Source organism: Camelus dromedarius, chromosome 12 (assembly GCF_036321535.1).
Source record: "Camelus dromedarius isolate mCamDro1 chromosome 12, mCamDro1.pat, whole genome shotgun sequence".
In the NCBI taxonomy this organism is placed as follows: domain Eukaryota; kingdom Metazoa; phylum Chordata; class Mammalia; order Artiodactyla; family Camelidae; genus Camelus; species Camelus dromedarius.
The window spans coordinates 49147930-49171711 of record NC_087447.1 but is presented as its reverse complement, the minus strand read 5'-3'; the positions used below and the strand labels follow the sequence as shown (position 1 = coordinate 49171711).

The 23782-nt window shown below is 43.6% G+C and overlaps 1 protein-coding gene across 5 annotated transcripts; it reads right to left on the bottom strand.

The window, feature by feature from the left end:
* Positions 1-213: 213 nt before the first annotated feature.
* NEU3 (neuraminidase 3) lies at positions 214-17117 on the bottom strand. 5 transcript variants are annotated; one of them, XM_031460338.2, is made up of 3 exons: positions 16705-17117; positions 12646-12857; positions 214-5224 (listed from the first exon to the last, which is right to left on the bottom strand). In XM_031460338.2, exons 1-3 carry the CDS (start codon positions 16727-16729, stop codon positions 4163-4165), a joined length of 1299 nt encoding a protein of 432 aa, XP_031316198.2. In that variant the 5' UTR covers positions 16730-17117; the 3' UTR covers positions 214-4162. The 5 variants fall into 5 exon arrangements, with proteins under 5 accessions (XP_031316198.2, XP_031316201.2, XP_064348786.1 ...); XM_031460341.2 differs by lacking the exon at positions 16705-17117 and adding an exon at positions 11600-11676 and having other exon boundaries at positions 12646-12700; XM_064492716.1 differs by lacking the exons at positions 12646-12857; positions 16705-17117 and adding exons at positions 10523-10829; positions 11600-11663.
* Between the last annotated feature and the right edge of the window lie 6665 nt (positions 17118-23782).

Genomic DNA, 23782 nt, shown 5'->3' with positions numbered 1-23782 from the left:
CCTGCTTCCCTCGGTAGGTAACTTTGTTCAAAGGACAAGGTGTAAAAATGCAAAGGACGATTATTAAGGTTTTCTGAAAGTAAAAGTTCTTATGAAAAGCAAGAAACTGCCTCAAATCCATTTTTTAAAGGAGTTGGCTACAAACTAGCTACAAGTATTAGGATAATAACCATCTCATAGTTTCCTTAACAGCAACAAAAGTCAAAACAGTAGTCATCAGAATTAAGCTCTTTATTCATCTTCCTTGTTTCAAAGAGTCAAGGTAGTTCTTATAGTACAGAGAACACTTCTGGCACTTGGTATCACAGAGCCAAGGCACGCTCAAACATGCAGACCCCCGCATCCCACTTTGAGTCCTGGAGGAATGGCAGTTATAGAAAACCCAATCAGGGACAGAGGGGAAATACCAGTGACATGAGACCCCCCAAGTCAAGGCTTGGCTTTAGGCTTGGGCTGTGATCCTGGGACATTCAGGCAGGACCAACCAAGACAGAGAGCAGCTCACTCCCAGGAAGTACTGAGACCAGCCTGGACATACCCTCCCCCGAACCCTCCTGCCGATAAGACTCATTTAGGGCCAATGTTCAGCAGGCTGAGTGCTATGCAAGCCACAGAGGGACACATCACGCTCTTCCTGCTCTTCCCACAGGGAACTTGCCCTGGCCTCTCAGTTACCTCCAGGAGGCCAAGGGTCTGTGACCCCTTTGTTCATTTAGCATAACTTTACTGCTGTCTGTGCTGTGCCAGGCCCTGTGCTGGGTGCAGAGGGCATAGAGAGGAATCAGACACAGTCCTTATCTTCAGGAAATTCAGAATATGATAGAAAAATCATATATTTCTAAGTAAGTCATTGTGATTCAAGGTAAAAAGGATGCAGAGAGGAGTCAGACTTGGCCCTCAAGGATTCATAGCCTAGCAGAGGCTGAGCGGGCACAACATGGACAATAACTCCAGGCAGCCTGTGGTAAGGCCACAGGGAGGCATGACCCGACAGCCACTGACTAACACAGGGGGGAAATTTACAGCTTACTGGAGAAGACCAAGCAGCCTAATCTAGCCAAAGTGGAAGTAATGAATCTTACTGCCCTGGGGAGGGGACTGTGCACCCTCAGGCTGGCCTCTGTGCATCCCTCGGACTACCCAACAGGCAGGGTGCAAGGTCTCTTACCTCTGGCTGCAGGTGCATGATATCCTATAGATCTGAGGGGAGACTGGTGACCAGGAGGAACAGGTCAAAATAAAGGGCCTGAGGTAAACGTTAGGAGCCTAGGAATGTGGGAACCAGCAGGTTGAATGAGTGGGAGGCTGGTCTGGGCATACACCAGCAGGAGGGCAGCCTTCCTGCACTCCCAGTGGTGGGCCACCTGTGCTGGATGGATCCATCCTAAGGGTCCAAGGACAGGGTGGGGGCCTCTAGGGGCAAAGGACCACAGCCTACACAGTCCTCTTATCATGCCGCTGGATTGGAAGCCTCCAGTCTGCTTTCCTCTTTTCTTCACAGCTGCCATCACCTGTCCTATCTTTTCCATTCTCCCAACCTGAGAGTGGCTGAAATGGGTTCAGTTAGGGGAACAGTATCCTGGTATAAGTCCCAGGGTCCTGAAGACCTTGGCTAACTGACACTAACAGAGTTGGAGGGCCTACAGCTGTTTTTAAAGTTTAAGACAGCTTAAAGTTTCAGGGTTGGGCAGGAACTTACCAGCAGCCTAACCTGTGCAGCCCTCTTTCCCTCCCAAAAACGTCTCGGAGAACAGCTCCAGCCTGTTGTCATTTCTTCTTCACAGCAGCTACCACCTACTCCATCTCTCCTGCCAAGGCTCCATGTCTGCGCCCCTTCTCTCTCTTCCTAAAGGCGTCAGGACTCCTACTTGTTGTTCTTTTCCTTCACAGCTGCCATCCCCCACTCTGGTCCTCTCTCATCCTCATTCTGGATTACCCCAGCCCTCTTTTCTTGTCATTCCTGAAATATGCACGCAGGCCCTCTGCCTATTCAGAATTTCACTGCTAGTCACTAAGCAGCAGCAAACATGAGGCAAAGGGGAAGGAGAAAGGGGAGGGAAACTAGAGGTAGATGAGACATCTTATGAGAACAGTGTGGTCCACACGGGCATGTGACTCAGCACCTGTCCCTGACTCCCTTCTTGGGTGGTCCCAAGAAGTCTTCATATTCTCATTCTCTCCATCCTTTAGCTTTTGTTATAGAACTTAGCCATCTTCCCTATTCCTATCTATTTGGGGTACAGTGCTCAGGAAAGCTTTGCTTAACAAGGAGTTTCCACTACTGAGGAGGGGGCAGCCCTTTTAATCCTCTCCCCTCCCCAGTTCCTCCCTGTACCACTAACTCTGCCCACTCCCAAACCCCCACCCCCTCCACTTGCCAACTTGACAGAGGTCTTCTTTGACAGCGGCTTCATTTGAAGAAGTAGAGATGAGTATTCATTATTTCACCCAACAACTAAAGGACCTATATGCTAGGCTAAATGTAAACACAATGAGGTGTTGGTGGCAATGAGGAGCCACAAATGACTTTTAACAAGGGAATGGCAATAGAAAGTGCCTCACACTATGCACAGGCACTCAGTTATAGAAATATTTACATAAACGTATAAATGAGTGAATGAATGATCATAACTGTGTGCTGGGAAGACAACTTTGGGAAATTCGTATGAGAGGCTAAGGGAATTTTTTAAAGCCCCTCTAAGCCCTGGGCTTAAGCCAGACGCTAAAGTAGGTGAAGTTAATCTCTACCAGCCTCTTAGGCTGTGTTCCATGACTAAGACTTGCTCTCCAGGGTCATTACCCAGCAGCAAACATATTTACCTGATACCTGTTCAAGGCATTATCCTCCCAAAATAGGGACAAAAAAGAAATCTCTCATGATAGAATATCTGTCACACTCTATGGGAGAAACAATCTAAAATAAGAGCAGCCATCTGGTATCGTCTGAGACCCAGCACTGGCACAGTTCAGCCCCAAACCTACCACACAAAGAGGCATCCCAGTAGGTCCAAACAAATAGGCCTGAATCAGAGGTTTGGGAGTCCAGAGACCTTCCTAATGGTGAAGAGCTTCTCTACAGGTAAAGCAGTGGCTGGGCCAGGACAACATTCTGAAAAAAACAAACTGGGAAACTCAGCAGCTTGGACAAGCCCTGGGGAAGATGCCTGCAGGCACAATGAGATACAGTGAAGATAATGACATCAGGAGCTACGAGCACTCCAACTTAGAGCCCAGCATCTACAAACTAGCTGCTTATTTTCTCCTCCTTCTATCCCTATAAACTGCGAACTGCTTAAGGGCAGAAACTATGAGAAGTTTTGTCCAATGCTTTAAACTCCTAACCCATGTTCTTTTCCCATCAAGAGCTATCCTAATAAGGGAACTTCAGGTTCATCTTTCATAGGAGTCGTGCCATCAGAAATAATAAGTACTATTATTAAAGACCACTGACACGGAGCTTCTCACTTTCTTCTGAGGAAATAATGTTTTCTGGATAGGGGAGGGAAGGTTGAGCAGAGGGGCAAAGCTGGAGCAGACAAGTGATCACATGATTCTACTGTTCGGCCCAATTCCTCTAGAACAGGGAGCCTGTAGAGCTCTGAGCATGATTGGAAGGGTGTGGGCATCTTTTGTTACTAAAAACAGAACAAACCATCCAGGTCTTCCTTTGTGCCATGGCATCTGCTTGTAACCTCACACTTGGATGAGTGGCAAGTCATTTGAAAAGATGAGTCCTCTGACTTCCATTTTGAGATGAGAGTCACATATGCAGCCAGGACTTGCTGATCACATAGCATACGGGCCCCCTGACTTTCCTAGACCTGGGAAGAAGAGAAATCACAGAACCAATCCTCTCATTTTACAGATGGAGACCTGAGGCCCAGAGTTCACGTGACATGTCCAAGGTCCCAAAACAAGACAGTGGCAGAGCCAGGATTATGTCATGGTCTCTCAATTCACAGTTCAGTGCTCCTTCCCCTGCAGTAGCTATGGCAAGATTTTCATTTTGCTCTTTGGAGGAGAAGCGGAAAAAAAGGTAGGGGGCAGAATGTTTTGGATTCTCTGCAGACTTCAGTAACCTCTGTTATCCTGGCCATGGTTGCCTGTTATGGTAACCCTTCTATGAAAAGATGGGTCCTAAGCCAATTGGTTTTGAGTTGGCTCAGTTCTGACCAGAGCTGGAACAGTCCCCGTTCACATGGCTCAGGATCTCTCGGTCTGTGAACAGGCGGAAGGCAATCTGCTCACACTCCCTCTTCGTTCCACATTCAAACAAACACCCAAATAAGCCCTCCTTCTCCAGAGCAGCCAAATCAGAGTAACCACAGGGCCCGCAGTGCAAGATCCAGGGGCGGGACCAGCAGGCAGCCTCCAAGGGGGTCTGGTTGAGGTAGATGCCTAAGTCAACCCTCCGTTTCTTATTGGTTGGGTGTGAGTACAAGAGCCATGATTCTGACCGGGTTCCAGCTTCCAGCTCTAGCCTCAGTGATCTGCCCAGGAGAGGGTTCTGCTGAATGGTAGGAAAATCTTTGCCAGTAGGGTCCTGGCACACATGTGGAATCTCCAGGGGCCGGAAACTCACCACACTGCCTTGGCAGCCATGCGGGGGCTCACAGAGCTGTTGGCTCAGGGCTGGTCTCTGAAAGCATTCACCGTGGTCAGTGCTAAGAGCCTCTGCCCGGCGCCTGTTTGGTGTTCGGGCACTACAATACAGCACAGGTTGGCCGGCCCTCCTGCTCACCTCTGCCACTTCACACTCCACTGTCACTATGGGCTTAATCAGCCTGCCACGCTGCCATGTGGCTCCTAGGTCGTCACTGTAGATCATCAGGGAATGAGGCCTGACTTTATATGGTATCCGAAAGCAAAAGAACCAGTAAGGGATGTAGTAGGCGTATGCAGGGATGACCAGCCTCCCGGACTGCAGCTGGATGCCATGACCCGGGCCCACAGCAAATGTGGCCCAATGCTTGACCTCTGGGCCAATGATCTCCTCGGTCAGGTCCCTCACTTCGCTCCATGAATAGCCAGCATCCTGACTGCAGATGAAACAGAGACGGGCAGCATTCCTGCCTGTCATAATCTGTTGACGCTCAGTGACATGGCCCCGCACGCAGATGAAGAATAGGTACACACGGCCACTCTTCTGCTCCCACACAGGACAGGGGTTCATGGTCCGATGCCCAGGTAATGTGGCTTCCATCAGTGGCTTCAGGGGTTCCCACTGGACAAGGGAAGGGAGAGAGAGCAGGAGTGAAAGACTAATAGGAAGACAGGAGGCTCATTAAAAGATTAAAAGTATTAGGACCTCTCAAAGATAAGAAATAAATGGTAGTGAAATCTGTAAAATCATGAAGGCCCAAGTGTTGACTGAATTCTCAAATATTATATAAGTTATAAAGTTGCAGAGAGGTAATGCTGGACATTGTACATGCTGTCTCCTCTGTCTGGAACACTCTTCCCCACTTTGCCTAGATGCCCAATTCATCTTCCAAAACAACTCAAAATCACTTCATTTATGAAGCCTCCCATCAAACTCCCTCTCCATCCCTACCAAAGAATCAGTGGCTTTCTCTTTGTACATATAGAAGAGTTACAGCACATATTATATATCATACAGGCAGACCTCGGAAATACCGCAGGCTCAGTTTCAGATCACTGCAATAAAGGAAATAGCATGAAAAAGTGAGTCACGTGAATTTTTTGGTGTCCCAGTGTATATAAAAGTTATATTTACACTATCCTGTAGTCTATTAAGTGTGCAAAAGCATTATGTCTAAAAATCCCCAATGTATATACCTTGATTTAAAAACACTTTGTTGCTAAAAAAATGCTAACCCTTATCTAAGCCTTCAGCAAGTTGTAATCTTTCTGCTGCTGGAGGGTTTGAAATATTGCAAGAATTACCAAAATGTGACACAGAGACTCAAAGGGAGCAATGCTGTTGGAAAAATGGTGCCGACAGACTTGCTTCACGCAGAGGTGCCACAAACCTTCAATTTGTTAAAAACACATTATCTGTGAAGCACAGTAAAGGGAAGTGCACTGAAACAGGTGTCTGTAATTTTTTTATGTGACTGGCTCCCTTCCTGGACTGAGTCTTTTGAAGGTAGAAACCAATTTATTCTACTTTTGTATCACCAGTGTCTAGCACATGATGGGGGCAAAATAAATATTTTTTATAAAGAAAGACCCCCCCCAAAAAAAAGCAGAAAGAAAGAAAGAAAAGAAAAACAAATGGAAGAAAAGCACAGCAAGGCAGATAAATATGGAAGTTTTAGGCAAATAAAGGAAAATTTAAGACCAAGATTTTTTTCCCTTCTTCTACTACCCTGGGAAGGCAATTCATAAAAGTGTCATTAAAAACATGGAGTGAGAGACACCTAGTTCAACCCCTGCCTCCATCACTTGTCGTGTGATCTAGGCCAGGTTACTTAATCTTAACTTTACCTCCATTTCTTTATCGGTTAAATCGAGGACATAATAACATGCTCAAAGAGGATTTGTAAGGATAACATGAGATAATGCCTAATCCGACATATCATAAACAAATACCTAATTTCCTTAATATATCTTTAAAACAACATTTGAAATTGGTATAAGAAATTTTCCAAAAACCTAACAGAACTGGGCAAAGACCAAGATCAGACAACTCACAGAAAGAGAAAAAAAAAAAAAAAGAAAATATGTTCAACCTCACATATAAAAAAGAAAAGCAAATTAAACTGGCATAGTATTTTTCATCAAACAAATTGGCAACATCATTAACTCTGACAATATTCTGTTGACAAAAATGTGAAGAAACAGGCACTCATATATGGATTGGAGTGCAAAATGCTTCAACACTCATGAACGTCATATCAAAATTATAAATGCACTTATCTTTTCCCAGCATCCCCCATTCTGGGAATTTACCCTAAGATATATCTGCTCATCAAATTAAGTATGTATAAGATTACTCACTGTGGCATTGCTTGAAACAGCACAATACAGTGAACCCAAATATTCATCAATAGGGGACTGGTTAAATGAACATACAATACAACAGGTGAAAAAAGAGAAAGGAAAGCTTCTGTATACTGATATGGAAAGATCTCCATAATATATTATTAAATGAACAAAGCAAAATACAGAAGAGTGTATAAGAAACGTGAAGGAAAAGGACTTCCAATTACAGCAAACTAGGTATGTAACCAAATCTTCCAAAGAAAAATAGGCTAGATAAAAAATTAAAACAAAAACATCTATTTGGAAGCACCAGAGAGCAAACAAGGTGATGAAGAATTTTGGCCAAGAACTGAAACAGTTCATTCAGAGAGGATGACCTGGTATTTTAAGTACCTTTTCCCCTCAGTATGTCTACTAATTTTCAAAGAGGTAACTGAAAGGCTAAGAAGCTGAGCAATTCATCTGACAGCCCTATGGGGCTAGGAGGACAAAAATTAGAGGCCCTGGTAAACCCACCATGCTTTGAGTTGCAACCTTAATATACACAGCAACAAAGATGCATGCACATAGTACAGAAAAACATGTGCAGAATATTCAGAGCCACATTATCTATACACTTAATCACTAACCCAAATATGCAACAAATATAGAATGCATCGATTCAATGTATATAGTCATACAATGGACTATTATATAACAATGAAAATGAACAAATTACAGCTGTACATAACAATCTGAATAAACCTCAAGAATATGGAACAAAAGAAGCAAGACAGAAAAAAAGCCAAACATAAAGAATACATAGATTAAAAACAAGCAAAACAAAACTCTAGAATCAGACTAGTAATTACCTTTGGGAAGAAGAGAGGGGACAAAAGAGAAGCTTCTGAGGTGCTGGCAATATTCTATTCCTTGAGCTGAGTGGTGAGTCCAGAAGTACTGGCTTTGTCAATTTACAAAGCTGACATTTATGTTTTGTGCCTTTGACAATTATTTTTTATGTTTTCTGTATCTATGTTATCACTTCACATTTAAAAAAGTTTTAAAAGGGGGTATTAAGACTATCTACTTGTATTTCTTTGTTTCTACATGAAGAAGCACTAGGAGGATACATAAGAAATAACTGACTGCCTATAGGAGGTAGAGGACTGGAAATGGGATGTACACATTTCTATACCGTCTTTATCCTTCAGCCCTATGAATGCATTATCCACCCACAACAAAAAATTTAATTCCTGCATGAATGAGCAAAACACATTATTAAGCAAAGCTCAGATCATGGAATTTCAGAGTCATAAGGACCCAGTGCTAACACGTCCTACAGAAGATTCTCCTCTAATTCTTGTGGATAAAGGCCATTCAGTCTCTCCTTGAACTAGTCTAGGGACAGGGAACTCACTATGTCTGGGGCAGCCCATTCTATGACGGAGTACTCTGTACAATTGTAAACAGTTCTAACATATGTGCCAAAGTCAACTTAATTACTGGGCAGAAGTCCACCTTCCTCCATGAAGCTCTCCCAGATTGGCTAAGACTGCTTCCTAAATCCCCTCAAATGGCTTTGTTTCTCTCTGGAAAATATACGCATGAGAAGTCCACATTGCTGTCTGACCTGACTGCATTTTAAACCATGGAGACAGGGACCTCACTTCCCTGTTTACTCTCAGAAAATCAAGGCCCGGAAGGCCACCAGCGGGAGAGGGCAGCTAGGCCTGCCTCGAGGAGGATAGAAAAGGCACCCACAGAGCTGACTCCAAAGTCTTACAGATACCACAAGAGACAGGAGATAAACAAAGCACTGTGGATGTCAGAGAAGGGAAAGATCATGTCTGATGTAGAGAATCCAGGGAGAAATCACTTTTGGTTCTTCTTACCTTCAACACACCCACTTCAAGTGTCAGCTTAGATGCCATGCCCCACACAATAGCTTCTCTATCTCCAGCTGCGTATGCACTCCTAAGGAAACACCCATTCTGCGTGAACCTGCCTTGTGACACTTTGTGGATTCTGTGTGGATGTTTTGGACAGTTACATCTGTGCACAGCTTTGCTTTCTCTTTGCAATTTGGTTGAGCAAATTCTTCCCAAAGAGGAGTCAATGTATGAAGGCTCTTCTCTGCCCTCCTCCATACATGTCTCTTCTCTCTTTCAAGTGCCAATAAGACCGTCTGGGGAGCAGACTTAATTTTCCATTGTCACCCCAGGGATAGTGTGCCTGTCTTCTCAGCACCCTGTGTGGAAACCAACACTTTATGGATAGCACTCAATATGTGAGCTGATGAGAAGTAACAGCTGCAAACTCATTTGGATAATTAAGATTGCTCAGATCAACAATCTTGAGCGGGAGCCAGGAATATTTAAGAATATCCATCAGCACTGCTATTCCTTTCAGGAATAGGAGGGAAAAAAAAAATACTGGGCAGTCCAGTTGTTGAGAAGTCAGAAGCTCAGCCATCCTTACTAGCTGTGAAGAGAAAATTCTTTGGGCCAGATATGTCTAACATAAAGTTGACATGAAGCTGGAAGAAACTGTAAACAAAATATGAAAGCATTAGAAGCCAAATGACCTCAACCAGGTGGGGCAATGGGACATAAACAAGCTGAGGCTTGACAGAGATAAAACAAATCTTGGGCTTAAAAATTTAGATGGAGAAACATGAATAAAGAACAACAAATGTAATGGCCAACAAGCATATGAAAAGATACCAAACATTGCTAATAATCAGGGAAATGCAAATTAAAATCATAATGAGCTATCACCTCATATTCATTAGGGTGGCTACTATCAAAAAAACCAAAAAGCAAAATAAGTGTGAGGATGTGGAAAAACTGTGTATTGTTGGAGGGAATATAAAAAGGTGCATTGTGGTAAACAGTATGGAGGTCCCTCAAAAATTTATAACAGAATCACCATATAATGATCAATTCAACTTCTAGGTATATATCCCAAAGAACTGAGAGAAAGGTCTTGAAGAGATGTTTGCACACCCATGTTCCACAGCAGCATTATTCACAATAGCCAAAGGTGGGAACACTCAAGTCCGTCAACCGATGAATGGATAAACAAAATGGTTAAATGTTATAATGGACAAACATACAACAGAATATTATTTGGCCTTTGAAAAGAAGGAAATCCTGACATATGCTACAACATGGATGACCCTTGAGAACATTACGTTAAGTGAAATAAACCAATCACAAAAAGACAAATACTACATGATTCCACTTAAATGACATAGCTAAAGTAATCAAACTTATAGAAACAAAGAACAGTAATGGGTGCTAGGGGCCGGGGGAGAGGGAAAGTTGTTGTGCAATGAGCTGTTGTGCAATGAGTATAAACTTGCAGTCGTGTACTAAGTTCTTGAGATTTGTTGCACAACAATGTGCATACAGTTAATGATACTGCAATGTACACTTAAAACGGTTAAGATGGAAAGTTTTATGTTAAGTGTATTTTACCACAATTGAAAAGGTTTTAAAAGGAAGAAAAAATGTGAAAAAGGCTTGGAGGTTTTAGCTGACCATGTACTTAATACTTGGGCAGCTACCCAAAAAAGTAAATGCTACTTTACCTTAGCCTGCGTTAAAAGGATACAAGATTGGACAGCCACCTGGCTGTTGAGCTGGTCAATCTATCTCTGGGGCCATAAGTTCAATTCTGAGTACCATACTTCAAAAAAGGACACAGACATCCCAGACCAGGTCCCAGGGACAGTAATCACAGTTTTCAAGGGACCAGAAACTAAATCAAACTGTAGCCGAAGGAGCCACTAAAAGAACCGAAGCTGTTGAAGCGGGTGTGAATATCGCTTTCAGGTACGTCAAAGTGCAGTTCTCCACAAGAGGGACTTTATCTGTACAATGTACAGATGGACTTCCCTAGAAGGCAGAAGACCAACAGTTAATTACAGACAAGTGCAGATCATCTCATTCCACACACACACACACACACACAAAGTTCAGTTGCCTTAGGATTAAGGCAAAACTCATTGGAGGAGTTGTGTAAGCAGACCCTTAATAGAAGATGACTAAAGTTGAGTTCCTACTATGTAATTGCTATTATTAATTATATTCTGCAGATGATGAAACAGAGAAGAGTCAATTATCCGAGGTCACAGCCGATAAATAGGTCTTCCCTGACTTCATAGCCGTGCTCTTAACCACTAAGCTATTAGTAGCTCCAACAGAATACAAAACACTTCTTTATTTGGGAAAGAAGTTGACGGTTCTTCTAACTTCAAGATTCTACAATTAAGTACATCAGAGAATGAATGTGAATAACATGAAGAGAAGGGAGGATGAGTTAAAGTGGATACATTTGTTAACGTGTGTGACTACCAGATAGTGAAGTTAAGTAACAGGTATGGTCTGATAACAAATGCTTAACCGCCCAACTGTCAGTGACAGAAAGTAAGGCAACATAACCACAGGCATGGCCTATCCCGAAGGAAACAAAAGAACTAGAACTCCACGCTGGGCTGCAGGACGCCAGTAATATAAGCTGAGGTTTGACCATGGGACGCCATAAGAAAAACTCATGACAAGGTGTAAGAGCATGGACTGGAAATTCCCTAAAGTAAAACACTTCCCCACAGGGAAATGTGGGTAAGTCATCAAAAGCAAAGACAGGGGTTGCTGGCAAGACCCACCTTCAGCAGAATAGCATTTGCATTATAACAGCAAAACAAGGCATCCCAATGGACATGAAGTTTTAACGGTGAGATTTCTGTGGGCAGAAAAGCAGGGCACATTAGGGGGATTAAAGTGCCTGTTTATTAAAAATGTATGTATGTATGTATGTATTTAAGTCTCAAATCCATTGCCTCACTTGATCCTCACTTCAGCCAGCTCTGAGAGATAAAAGAAGGCAATAATAAGAAAAATGGGATCTGAACTAACCCTGTAGCTCACAGGCCCAAGGGCAGCAAGGCTTCTCTCCTCCATTAAAATCACAGTAAAAATGTGCTACTTAGGGACAAGGGCTCTGCCCCTTATAAGTTCTGCCCCTTATTAGGTGTGTGCTTAAGGGAAGTCACTTTAATCCTCAGCTCCAGTTTCCTCTTGTAAAATGGGGACAATCATATGCACTTCACATAAAGCATGGAGGAAGAAGAGGAAGAGGAGGAAGACAAGGAGGAGGAGGAAGCTAAGCAGGAGGAGGAGGAGTAAGGTGGTTGTTATCCTCCCAGCATCTTCTGCTAGCTGTGGTCTTGAACAAGCTACCTATCTGCTGGAGCATCAGGATCCCTCATCAGCAAAACTGGAATAATAATGCTTACTTCTTTTGTAACTCATGAGGATTAAAGAGAATGTCAGTGAAAAGCACACCACATGTTGGTTGAATCTAACGAAACATAGAAGCCTCTAGTCAGAGACTGAGTTTGAAGCCTACTTTTACTGCTTTATTATAGCTGTGTGACCTTGAGCAAGTAGCAACCTCTCTGAGCCTCAGTTTCCTCTTCTGTAAAATGTGACTGACAACAGTTCCTACATCACAGAGTGGCTGTGAGATCCAGTGTGCCCATGGAACAAAATAAGTACTCTATAAGTGAAAGCCATTGCTTTTACTGTTTTTTTAACTCCTCAGCTCTGACACAAGCTTTTTCCTGCAGTGACAGGAAAAGGCACAGGCTTTGACACGCTCTGAGCAATGTAGAAACCAAGGCCCAGGCCCAGATCTGGGATAGGGAGTCACCTGTACTGAGTGCCCAGTCCTCAACCCTCGCCTCAGCACCAGGTGGAGCGCATCCTCATCCCTGCTCGTAGAGCGCTTCTCTGCAAAGGCCAGGAAGGTGTGGGCAGGGGGAACGTAGATCAGGGCTGGGATCCGGTAGGTGACCCCTTTCTCATCTTCCTGCTGGAACAGAGGGCTGTTGAAGGAGCATGATGTCACCTCTTCCATGACCTCTGCAAGGATAGGAGGCAGCTAAATACATGTCCACATCCAAATGTGGCTTGTATACAAGTTCTGCTCTATCATCCATTTCTGGAGATCACTAGAAGGCACAGATGTACTTAAAATGTTTAAATTTTTATACAAAAGTAACATCATGATCTCGACAGCACAGAGCAGGCAATATACATTCTCATTTAACAAGTCTCCCCTCCAGACTCTGTGGGACTCCTGTCAAGTGTCTCTCCAGAGAAATTCTGCATGTGCCTCTGCCAAGCAGGCAGGGTATTAAAAGCCTAGATAGTTTCTAATGTCCATTACTTGGCTTGGAATTTTTAGGCCTTTCAGGTAATATAAATATAAACCCAAATCCATATGAGGGAATGCTTCTACTGGAACCTAGGATAAGAGGCAACCTTTGTCATCTTTGTCAGTAGCGAGATTTCTTTTTCCTGCTCCACCTGATAAGAGGACATAGATTTTCAAGGCACCAAGCTTCACGAAGGCGTCTCAGTTCTAACCAGAGTCTAACCCATGTGGGCCCATAGTTTCATTCACTGTAACAGTAGCCCAAGCTTCTATGTAAGTGGGACCAGCAAACATCCAGGGCATCTGAGGTCAGGTAAAGGGGCTGACTTCTCTGGTTTTCAGCTTACTCTTGGTTTTTTAGGCCCCTGGGGATTTCTCTTACTTTCTTGCAAATTCAACTACAAGGGACTTTGTTATATTTTACCTACCATTTTACAGGTTAGCCAGCCTGCCATAATGCTGAAAGTGGAAGTCTCTAGCTACATTTCTCAAAGAAAATCAGGTATTCAACTTCTCAGAGGTCCAAAAACAGAATCAAGCCAGACAGACAGAATCAGGCTTAGAATTTTTTTCTTTTTTCTCTCTCACTATCTGTCATCAAGCCCTGTCTTCCAAATCATTTGTAAAAAATAATGAGGCTGTAAGAACAGGGCCCATAGGTCTTACTCATAATATTTAATAAATATTTTTGAGTGCCTACTCCATCTAAGTCAGGCCATAAGGTAGGTGCTGAGCAGTCAGAACCAGAGGTCCCTGCCCTCAAGAAACCCATATCCAAGTTGGGGAAACAGACATATACATAGACAAGTATAATACCATGTAGTAAGTGCTACTTTAGAGGTCAACATGAGAGCATGTAGGAAAACAGAAAAGGGCATCAGTCCAGATCAAGGCAGCAGAGGAGTTCTGGAAGAGTCGTAACTGAGCCAAGTCATTTCCTGTCTCATATCCTTAAACTCTGTGCTTGGAACATTCAAATTGGCACTGTCCTCACTCCCTCACCTCCTCCAGATCTGTTCAAACATCATCCAACCCCTGAAGACTTTCCTGATGACTCCCTTGCCCCTCTCGATCCTCTTTCCCCACTCTATTCTCCATGCCACTCATCACTGATTTATTAGACTTGTTTAATATGCGCTACAGGATAGAAGCTCCATAAAGGGCAGGGATGTGTCTGTTTTACTCACTGCTACACCTCTACACCTATAACCATGCCTGGTAGTTGACAGGCACTTGACAAACATTCATTGAATGAATGAATGAATGGGCAAGCTGGATCTTAAAGGATGAATAGTGGGTTAGCCAGGTGAAAGGTGAAAAGGAGAAGGGCAGAGGGGTGCGATGCAAAAAGCCTAAAGGTCACAGAAAACATAGCAAGCTGTGGGGACTCTGTAATCCAGTATGTCTCTAGTGGAACGCAAAAGCTGTGAGCAAAGGTGGGATTGAAGGGGTCAGGCGAGTGCAAATCCTGGGAGGCTTTGATACCTCATTAGGGTGTTTACCCCACAGATAGGGAGCCATTCAACAGTTTTTGGCAGAGGAATGCCATAATCAAGTATGCATTTTAGACTATTCTCTCAGGTAGCCTTCTGTGCAATGAACTGAAGGGGAAAGTTGCATTGTCAAAGGCTACAGACTCCTAGTGTCAATCAGGACAAGCTTTGTCATCAGCAACATGAGTGATTCATTCAGTCACTTGTTTCTAACTTAAAGAGAGAAGAACCGTGGTTCGTTATCTGAGGCGGGTGGGGAGGTGGCCTCGAGTCCAGAAGCAAAACCTCCCCTCACTCCAATTCTGGGCTCTCAGTTGTCTTTCTCACACCGTACCTGAGCACACCTCTCTCTCCCCTGTTCAGGCTCTCCTGCTAGAGGGTCAGGCTTTCTCCTAAGTAAAGATCTGTTCCTAGGCCAAGCTGGTGTAATGGTTTAGAATACAGAACTGGACCAGACCAGGACTTCATGAACCCAGGCACGTTATTTAACTTCTCTATGCTTCCAGAGCCTCATTTATAAGATTCAGTACAATGGTTGAGGGAATTAAGTTAAAAAGCTTACTTAAGAGGCTATTACAAGGCCCATGACATAGTATGAGCTCAATATATAACAGTTATTATTCTTAGACTGTCAGTCACTGCATATTCTAGTTTCATTCCTTGAAACCTGTGGATGATGATGATGATAACAACCACAGTTACAACTCCCCTTCTTAAAGGCATTTAAATCCCTCTGCATCTCTGAGATTTAAACTCTTAGAAGTCATACGAGTTAATACCAACACTATTATTCATCAGCCAACACATGATTATTGGTTAACATCAAAAGAGGATGTCTCTGAGTGATACGAAGAATGGAGCACAGGCTAGGCATGGGAATGGGTGGGGAGGACCAGGACAAAGAAAAGGGAGAGAAAGTGGAGAGAGCACATAAGGAGAAATACAAGTTCTCACTGTGTGACCTTGTGCAGGTCACTTAATCTCTCTAGGTCTTAGATTCCTTGCTTATAAAATGTGACCAACAATAATATTTATCTAAGATTATCGAATGAAGAACCACTCAAAAGTGCTGTATAAACTTTAAAACACCGTGTAAGTATTATAAATTCCGATGTCCTCACAATTTCACTTGCGGCTTTGCTATCACTGTAACAATTAGAGTCCCCATCATTCTTTTTATTAATTATGATTATGCTGATCATGTTGATGACAGTGTGCAACACAGGTGGTGGCTCTGGCACTGATACCCAAACTATTTCACACAAACTATATGCTGGGAGCTAGGGATAGAGAAGAATCAGATATAGTTCTGCTCTGGAGCCGTTCATTTTAGCAGAGAACTCAAAGTTGTTAACTGCTGCTCCCTATAATCACCTTTCAGTCAAGCCCTCCATGCTCTCCTACTGGGAGAAAGTATAGTGTAGTTTGGTCTTTGAAGTCTGACTTGGCTTTGACACTTACTAGCAAATCACTTTACCTCTGAGCCTATTACCTTATTTGTAATGCGGATAATACCACCTATTTCTCAAGCTTTAAGAACAATGTAACTCCATAGACTCCAATAAATTCAGTGTAGCTGGCAGCCTCCAGTGAACCCCAAAAGGAGGCCTCTCTCATTTACTCACTCCTAACAAATAAAACTTAAGGGGCACCCATCGTCAGGCCTCTGGAAATCCTGTAGTCCAAACCCCTCTCATGGAACACATGGTAAAAACCGATCCGAAGGGCATAAACTTCTCTAAGGCCTCTCAATGAGTCAGTAACAAAACCTGGACCGAGGCCCAGATCTAAGTTTCAGCTCAGGGCTCTCTGCAGCCCACAGACCCTCTCTAATAAGAAGGGTTTTTCTAGCCTCAGTTCCCTTTCATCTCTAAATAAGTTTGGCTTCAGTCGAAGGAAAACAAAAACATAACAAGCCAAGAATACTTTCTGGCTATGTCTAAGACCCAATATTCCCTGTAGACTGGATTTCCTAAACCCAGATGGTGCTGCCCAACCTGTTCCCACAGTCACAGTACCCCACTTTTCGGGGGCTCTCCAGTCTCCCTGCCCCACTCACCTCCGCGGGACGCCAGCTCCGCCATCTCTCTCAGGGCAGATCTGGGCGCGAGGTCAAGCTCTCACGTCTCGGACACCAAAGTCCGGGAGAATGACCAAGACTAGGGAGACCGAGGCAAGAGAAGGACGGCGGACACGGACACAAACAGCCGAACAGTGCAGGATAAAGCGGGGGCGGGGATGCGCGGAGGCCGCGGCCGGCAGTTGCGGCCGTTGGTTGGCTGCAGCGGGGAGTCAGCCCCGCCCCCACCGGTCAGTGCAGCCTTGAACGTCTCTCCCCACGCCAGCCTTCAGCCACGTCCCAGCCTAGGCTTGGGACTTGCCCCTTCCTTTCCGGTCACCCTCTCCTGCCCAGGCCCCGGTTCAGCTCCTAATGGCCGCGCAGCTCCCTGGCTCCGCCCCTCACCCTTCCATTTCCTGCCCCCCTCCCCGTTCACCCACCCCCGCTTTTTTGAGTCCTCTGTATCCACGCTCTCACCTATTGGTCGCCACTCTGATGCTAGGTATCACTGCCTAAAACTTCCCTGGACTGCTTGAGAGTCGAGCAAAAGTTCCGGGCCTCGGAGAGGACTTCACAAAAGGGTACAGGGGTCCAGAGCATTGGGGAACCTACCCAATTCAAATTATATTCATATGCGTTATTTTATGTATGTATGTATGTATGTATGCATGTATGAATATATTTTTTGAGCAAATTGTATTTGACAACTCGCTGAATAAAATAAAAATCCGAGTCCATACTGATATGCACAATTGAATAGGAGAGAAAAAACAATTCTTCCTATAGTAGAATTCCAATTAATAAATGTAGACAGTGTGGAGACTATTTGAACATAATATGGTTTCTGAACACCTGCTTTCCTTCTGGGAGCCTGGAATTTTGATACGTGGTAGGCAGAGGGTTCCCCCATGAATAGCCCCAATAATATGGGTCCTGAGTCTAATGGATTCTCTAGGGAGAAACATGGCACACACGCTCCATTTGCATTGCTGGGGTAAACTGTATTTAATGAGATCCCTCATGGACGGAGAGAGCATAAGAAAGCCTACACATGGATTCCTTCAGACTCTGCCTGCATCTTTTTCTCTTACAATCCAGTGTGTGTCCTCTCTATATTGCTATCATAGATCTTAGCTGTGAGTACAACTATATGCTTAGTCCTGTGAGTGCTTCTAACTAATCTCTGAACCTAGGGATGAATCTGAGTCTTGGGAACCCTCAGCCAAATACCATATATAAAGATTTAAAACAAGTAAAACAATAATACCATGTGTTGTTAATGCACACATGTGTGAAGAAAATGCATAGGAATAATAAATACCAAATTCAGGATAGTAGTCATTTCTGAGAGTGCAGAAGTAGATGTGATTAGGGATACCCAAGGGACTTCAACTGTATTGGTAATTTTTTTTAAAGGTGGCAGTGGGCTTATGGGTGTTCACTTTATTATTCTCTAAACTTTATAATTTGTCTGAAATATTTCATTTTTAAAGAGTGGTTCTTACAAAGTCCTAGGGTTCTTCATCAGACTTCTTCAAACACATAATCACCAATTCTATGGATCATCAAGTCAACTTTAGGAAAATATCTAAAGTGAATTCCAAATCTCTCTCAGTTCTTCTTTGGTGGTCTCAGTCTAATGCTGAGGCAGTGAGGTTTAGCAGCAATCTCTATATTTGGAGGTGAAGAGATCTTGACTCCAATCCTTTACTTCCTACTTCCTAGCTGAGTGACATTGGCAAGTTATTTAACATCTGTGCCTCAGGTTCCTCATCTGTAAAACAGGCACTCTTGGCCCCACTCCTCATTTAAAGATCAGATCAAATACATTTCATTTCATGGAGGCCTACCAGGCCTCTGTGCTAAAATAGTTACTCTCTCTCCAGCCTCCACAGCACTTTGTACAGATGGTTTCTGAGGCATAACTCCAAGTACAGCAGGATATATTAGCAACTGCACACTCTACCGTGGCCCAGAAGGAAGTCAAGAGTGATTCTATCATCCATAACCACACTGGCCAGTGAGTTGAGGTTCACCTGAGTAACTTCCAGGGCTGAGGTGATACCATTGATGGCTTCAGCTTAAGTCAGGAGCAAATTTCAAATCAACATTTCTAACAGGATGACTCTCAAGATGGGGATAACCTCCTGCAGAGTGTGCATAAATGAGTCGGTCACCCTCCAGGAAGCTCCCCTGTGTAACCAAGGGTAGCCTCATTTTGGGGCAATCTCCACAGTCACCTAAGGGCTACATGACCTACTAGTGGTGTTTCCTTAAACACTTGAAGGTTGCTTATGACCCTCCATATGTGCAAGACACCATGTTTTCAGGGCAGAAGGGGCTAATGCCTGGCTTCCACAAAGGAAATACAATCCTGGGGGCATATATGATGTCCCCATTTATCATTGTTGGGACCTCCCAAGTGGGATCTACATCATTTAGAGGACACAGATTGACAGTGTCCCTAATGTAACTGCCTGCCCACCTGGTAGGCCTCAGAGTTCCCAGGTCATTTAGAATAATTGAAATCAGTCCTTGTTTTTGAAGATTCCCTGGTAACAGTCCAACCTAGCCCATTTGTCCATGTCACCAGCCAGGTGGCATCTATCCATCCTACAGGATGACTGAGCAATAGCTACAAGAATGGGGGTGAGGAAACATCTAGAGGTTGTGACATGTGTTTTGCATGAGGTACAGGGGCTGAAATTACACCTGATGTTTTTGCATGAGAGGTATAGGAGCTGAAATTACACCTGACCTCTCAGTAGGTTAAAGGGAATGTTTAAAAGGAATCAAACTGTGGTCAGAGCCATCAAGTGGTGGATAGCAAATCCAGCAGTTAGTTAAGTTTAAGGAGCTTGCAACAGTTTGAGACAGTTGTACTAGGCCATTTTTCTTTGAGAGGAAGCCTCCAGGGGTGACTTCTTCTAAATTTTATGATCTAGGACCATGTCAAACATCATCAAATATACAATTGATATCAATAACACATTGATGTGAAAGCCACAAAGCATTAATACACTGAATTCATTTAGAGGCTCCCCCTACAGGTCATTTTAATTTTCCTTTCCCACTGCAAACTTGGCCCAAACCCCACCAGTTGAATTCAGACACTTTTCTCCCCACCATGGGAATCCAAACTAAGCAGTTTAAAATAGGTAAGTAGCAGGCCACAGTCACAGCCACAGCCACCAAGAGATCATGTTCTCTTCCAGCCGTAAGTGTGAGAGGCTAGCCTACACGGGGCAGCTGGGTAAGGACTTTTCTGACTCCTGCTCCAGGGTCAGTGCTGCCTCTTCCCTTGTGTACTGCTTGGCTCCTACAAGCATCTGCAGATCAGAGATTTCTATTTAGGGTATTTTTTTCACCCCTCCGCATACCACTGTGGATCTGCCCCACAGTCCTTGGCACTTTTGAGCATCCCTGTGCCCAGTGCTCCCTGTCTCCATGGGACTAAGTAGGATGGTGACTTAGATGATTATATCCAATACAGCTATAAAAGGGGAGTCTCTCCCCTCCTCAAAGATTCCCCCAGCATACATAGCTTCCTTCCTTAAATCAGGAAAGGGATCAGGTCATGCATTTACTTTTGTTTCAAATGGTTACCTGCTTGGACTCAACAAACTCCTAATATTTTTGGTCCACTCAAAGCTCTATATCCTGATTGCGACACCACTTATTCCACCTTTGGGGAATCCTTTACTCATCAGTCACAGCCATAACTGCCTTCAGCTCGGGCCACAGGCTTGCTGCCTCATTATCAAAACATCCTTCCCTCCTTCTGGCCTTAGGAGAATGAGCAACAACCTAAATCCCAGTTGGGCAGAGTGTTTCAATTCTACCTCTTGTTGCTTAGTCTCAAAACATTCATTAACATGTAGGACAACCAGGGGCCCTTATTACCCTCCTTTCTCACTAGCATTTGCTACCAGACCCCAGGTTACCTTCTTATATTCTCACCTGGCCCATGTCCTCTCTCTTCTGAAGCCTTGTCTGTCAGGATCCCATCCCTGCTACCAGACTGTCAAGAGTAGTCTATGAAAGGTCTAGAATTTGATCCTACTTGCAAAACGAACAAGTTAACCTATTATTTTTTCACAGATGCTGGCAGATGACGTGAGATTCCTGAATCAGAGACAAAGAACTTTATTGCTTATACTACAGTAAGCAGCAATGGGCAAGTTTGTGCCAGTCCCCCCTTCACCCCCCAACAAGTGATGCAGGTAGGCCTAGGTGGATGCCTACACATGCAGTGGGTTGTGTCACAGGAAAACCCTGAGCTTGGGGGATTCAACACTTTCACAGTGAACAGTAGGCAAACCTGCTCCTAGGAAAGAGACATTACCTCATCTCTCAAGGTTGCTCACTACAAACAGAAAACACTGAGATAAGGCATTCATGTGAAGCAAGAACATGCAGGGATGCTCAGGGTTCCTGGCAGATTGCTTCTCCCAACACTTTCTCATTCTCCAGTGGGTCACCTCTGACAGCATTATAAACCAAATCCAGGGCACTAAGAGCCTGAATACTGATACTGAATATTATTCAATACTAATCAGTGGTTTCCCAGAAGTTTGTCAGTCACAGGGAAATTTCCCTCAAAGAGCCAAAGCTCCCTTATAGCAGCCAAGACATTCTGCAAAAGACCCTGAGACCTTTACTGTTGTCTCTGAATGAATCTAAAGTTGGCATGATAGACTGCAGGAGGCAGCAAGCTATAAGACAATCTAACAGTTGCCTTTCTTCCTTAACAAGCCTTATACCCCAGAACCTCTCCTCACCCAAGTAAACCAGACAAATTTCTAACAATTCACATAGTTTCCATTCACAGAAGTAGGGAATTTTCCTCTTTTCATGTTTGTGTAGGTGTCTCTGTAACTGCTGTCTGAAAGGAGGAGGAACCTGTTGCCCATCCGGGATGAATATTAGTGTATTACAATGGGGTGGATCTGAAGCTGACTGCCAGATGAGTGAGGAAGTCCTCCTAATCAGAAGAGAGTGAGCAACCACCAGTTGCACCTTCTGAAGAACTGTCTTTGAACCTACTTCCCGGTACTCAGAGCCTACAACCACCTCCCCAATCCTCATTAACAGGCAATAATGTATTTAAAACATTATTCTGAGAAGGGGGTCATAGACAACACTAGGCTGTCAAAAAAGATCCATGGCATTAAAAAAAAAAGGTTAAGAGTCCTTGTCAATTATTCTTGAAGTAGTTGTGAATATCAGAGGAGTCATCTGAGCACATGTGCTTTCAGGCTGGATTATTAAGAATATTTTATTTAATAACACTAAAGGCTGTTAGTGGGGATAGTCTTTTACAAAAAAATATTGTGATATTAGCTGTTTTCCCAGATAACTTCCATCAAGGAGACAAGGTTGGAATCAGGGAAGGGGGTGTCTAGCCAGGGGTGAAGACATGATAGAGAGCTGGTGAGAGAAAGAGCTCTAAACTGAGTAGGAACTTGGACCCAGAGAAAAATACAATTTGCATGTATTCAAAGGAACTTTTGCATTTTCTTCCATTCCCTAAGGTTGTTCTGAAGCAAAAAGATTATTTCTAAAATACATATAAAAGTACCAAACATCAAATACACATTAGCAGCTCAAATTTACAAATAATGAAAAACATTAGCTGTCTTTCCCCACTCTCCTTAGCAGCCTTACATTTTTGGGAAGACCTAAGTCCAACCTAGGCAAGTGTGAAGGGTTGAGAGCAAGGAGGAAAACGTGATGGGCATCAGGGTTTCCTGGTGGGAGGGGTGCTGCAGACCTACTCAAGAGAGTGAAGAACAGCCCAGCCAACATTCAAAACTGGCTGGAGTGACCAGCTGGTTGATGCATGTGTGAAATGCCGGCCAGAAGCACTCTGCAGTGCCTCTGCAGCCTCACAGACTATGCCCATGCCGAGGCTTGAGCCTGTTCGAGTGATGAGAAACTGTCCTAAAATACCATAATTGGATAGGTGGGTGGGTGGAGGTACATGCAGGATGACCACATGGCTGGGCTGCTAACCCACTTCTTTACTTATCAAATTGATACTGCCAACTGGTTACTGGAGTCGGGGAAAAACCTTAAGGGATCCATGTAGCTGAAGAAATCTCAAAGTGGGGTTTTACGGGCAGATTTAAGGGATTATAGCATTCATATTATTCATAATGAAAAATGTTTTATACGCAGGCATTTCTGGGGGGGGTAGGGAGTCTTTATAATCTCAAAGTATACATTACTGAAACTTCTCTGACAGATTCAGACACTTGGACCTAGAGAAAGAATGAGATTTGCTCAAGGTCACAAATTAGAATAAAGCTGAAAACAATCTCGGTCTCTTGTTTCTCACTGGAGGACCTTTTTCCCCACTCTCTCCCAAACCGATTCCTCCTTTGGGATAGTAAAAAACTAGAAACAAACAAACATATCAATTAATAGGCAAATAGTTAAATTAAAACCATCTCTACTGTAGAATATTATGCAGCTTTCAAAAGTGCATTGACCTATGTATACTGACAGGGAAAATACCTAAGAACAATTAAGTTAAAAAGACATAGAACATATTTCAAAATAATTCAATTTTCATTAAAAAAAAAAGTGAAGATACACGTTTGCATATTTAAAGAAAAAAAGTATGCATGGTGTGAAAGAATTCCAAGGAGTCATCATGGAGAGGGCTACTCCCTGTCCACATCACAAGCCTTGGGACCCTGTGTCTAACAGTAACTCCTTCATTGTAAAAACACAATTACCCGATTATACACTTTCAAAAGCTTCAAGTAGCTGACAGAATAGGATCACCACCTAAAAAAAAGAAGAAACTAGAAGCTCAGAGAATTACATGACTTACCCAGGGTTTATGGGAATAAAGAGTACAGAATTCAAGGCTTCAACTTCCTGTCCAATGATGTTCCTCAAACCCCCACTGTGTGGTGCTAGATAGGACATTCCCAAGTCAGAGAGGAGAATGTGCTAAGTGTGATTTCTTATAAACTGAATATAGTTTTAGGTACTAGGCTCAGTTGAAATTGTACTTACGTAGGGCTAGAGCAACAATATTCCCATAGGTCACAGTATCTGGGCAAGT

Bases quoted from the DNA above. Each gene is read 5' to 3' on its own strand.
- NEU3 (XM_031460338.2), bottom strand. From the start codon at position 16,729: ATGGCGGAGCTGGCGTCCCGCGGAG. The intron at 12,858-16,704 runs GTGAGTGGGGCA...CTATCCTTGCAG, and splicing joins GGAGCTGGCGTCCCGCGGAG to AGGTCATGGAAGAGGTGACA. The intron at 5,225-12,645 runs GTGACTCCCTAT...TCCCTTGTCCAG, and splicing joins GGACTGGGCACTCAGTACAG to TGGGAACCCCTGAAGCCACT.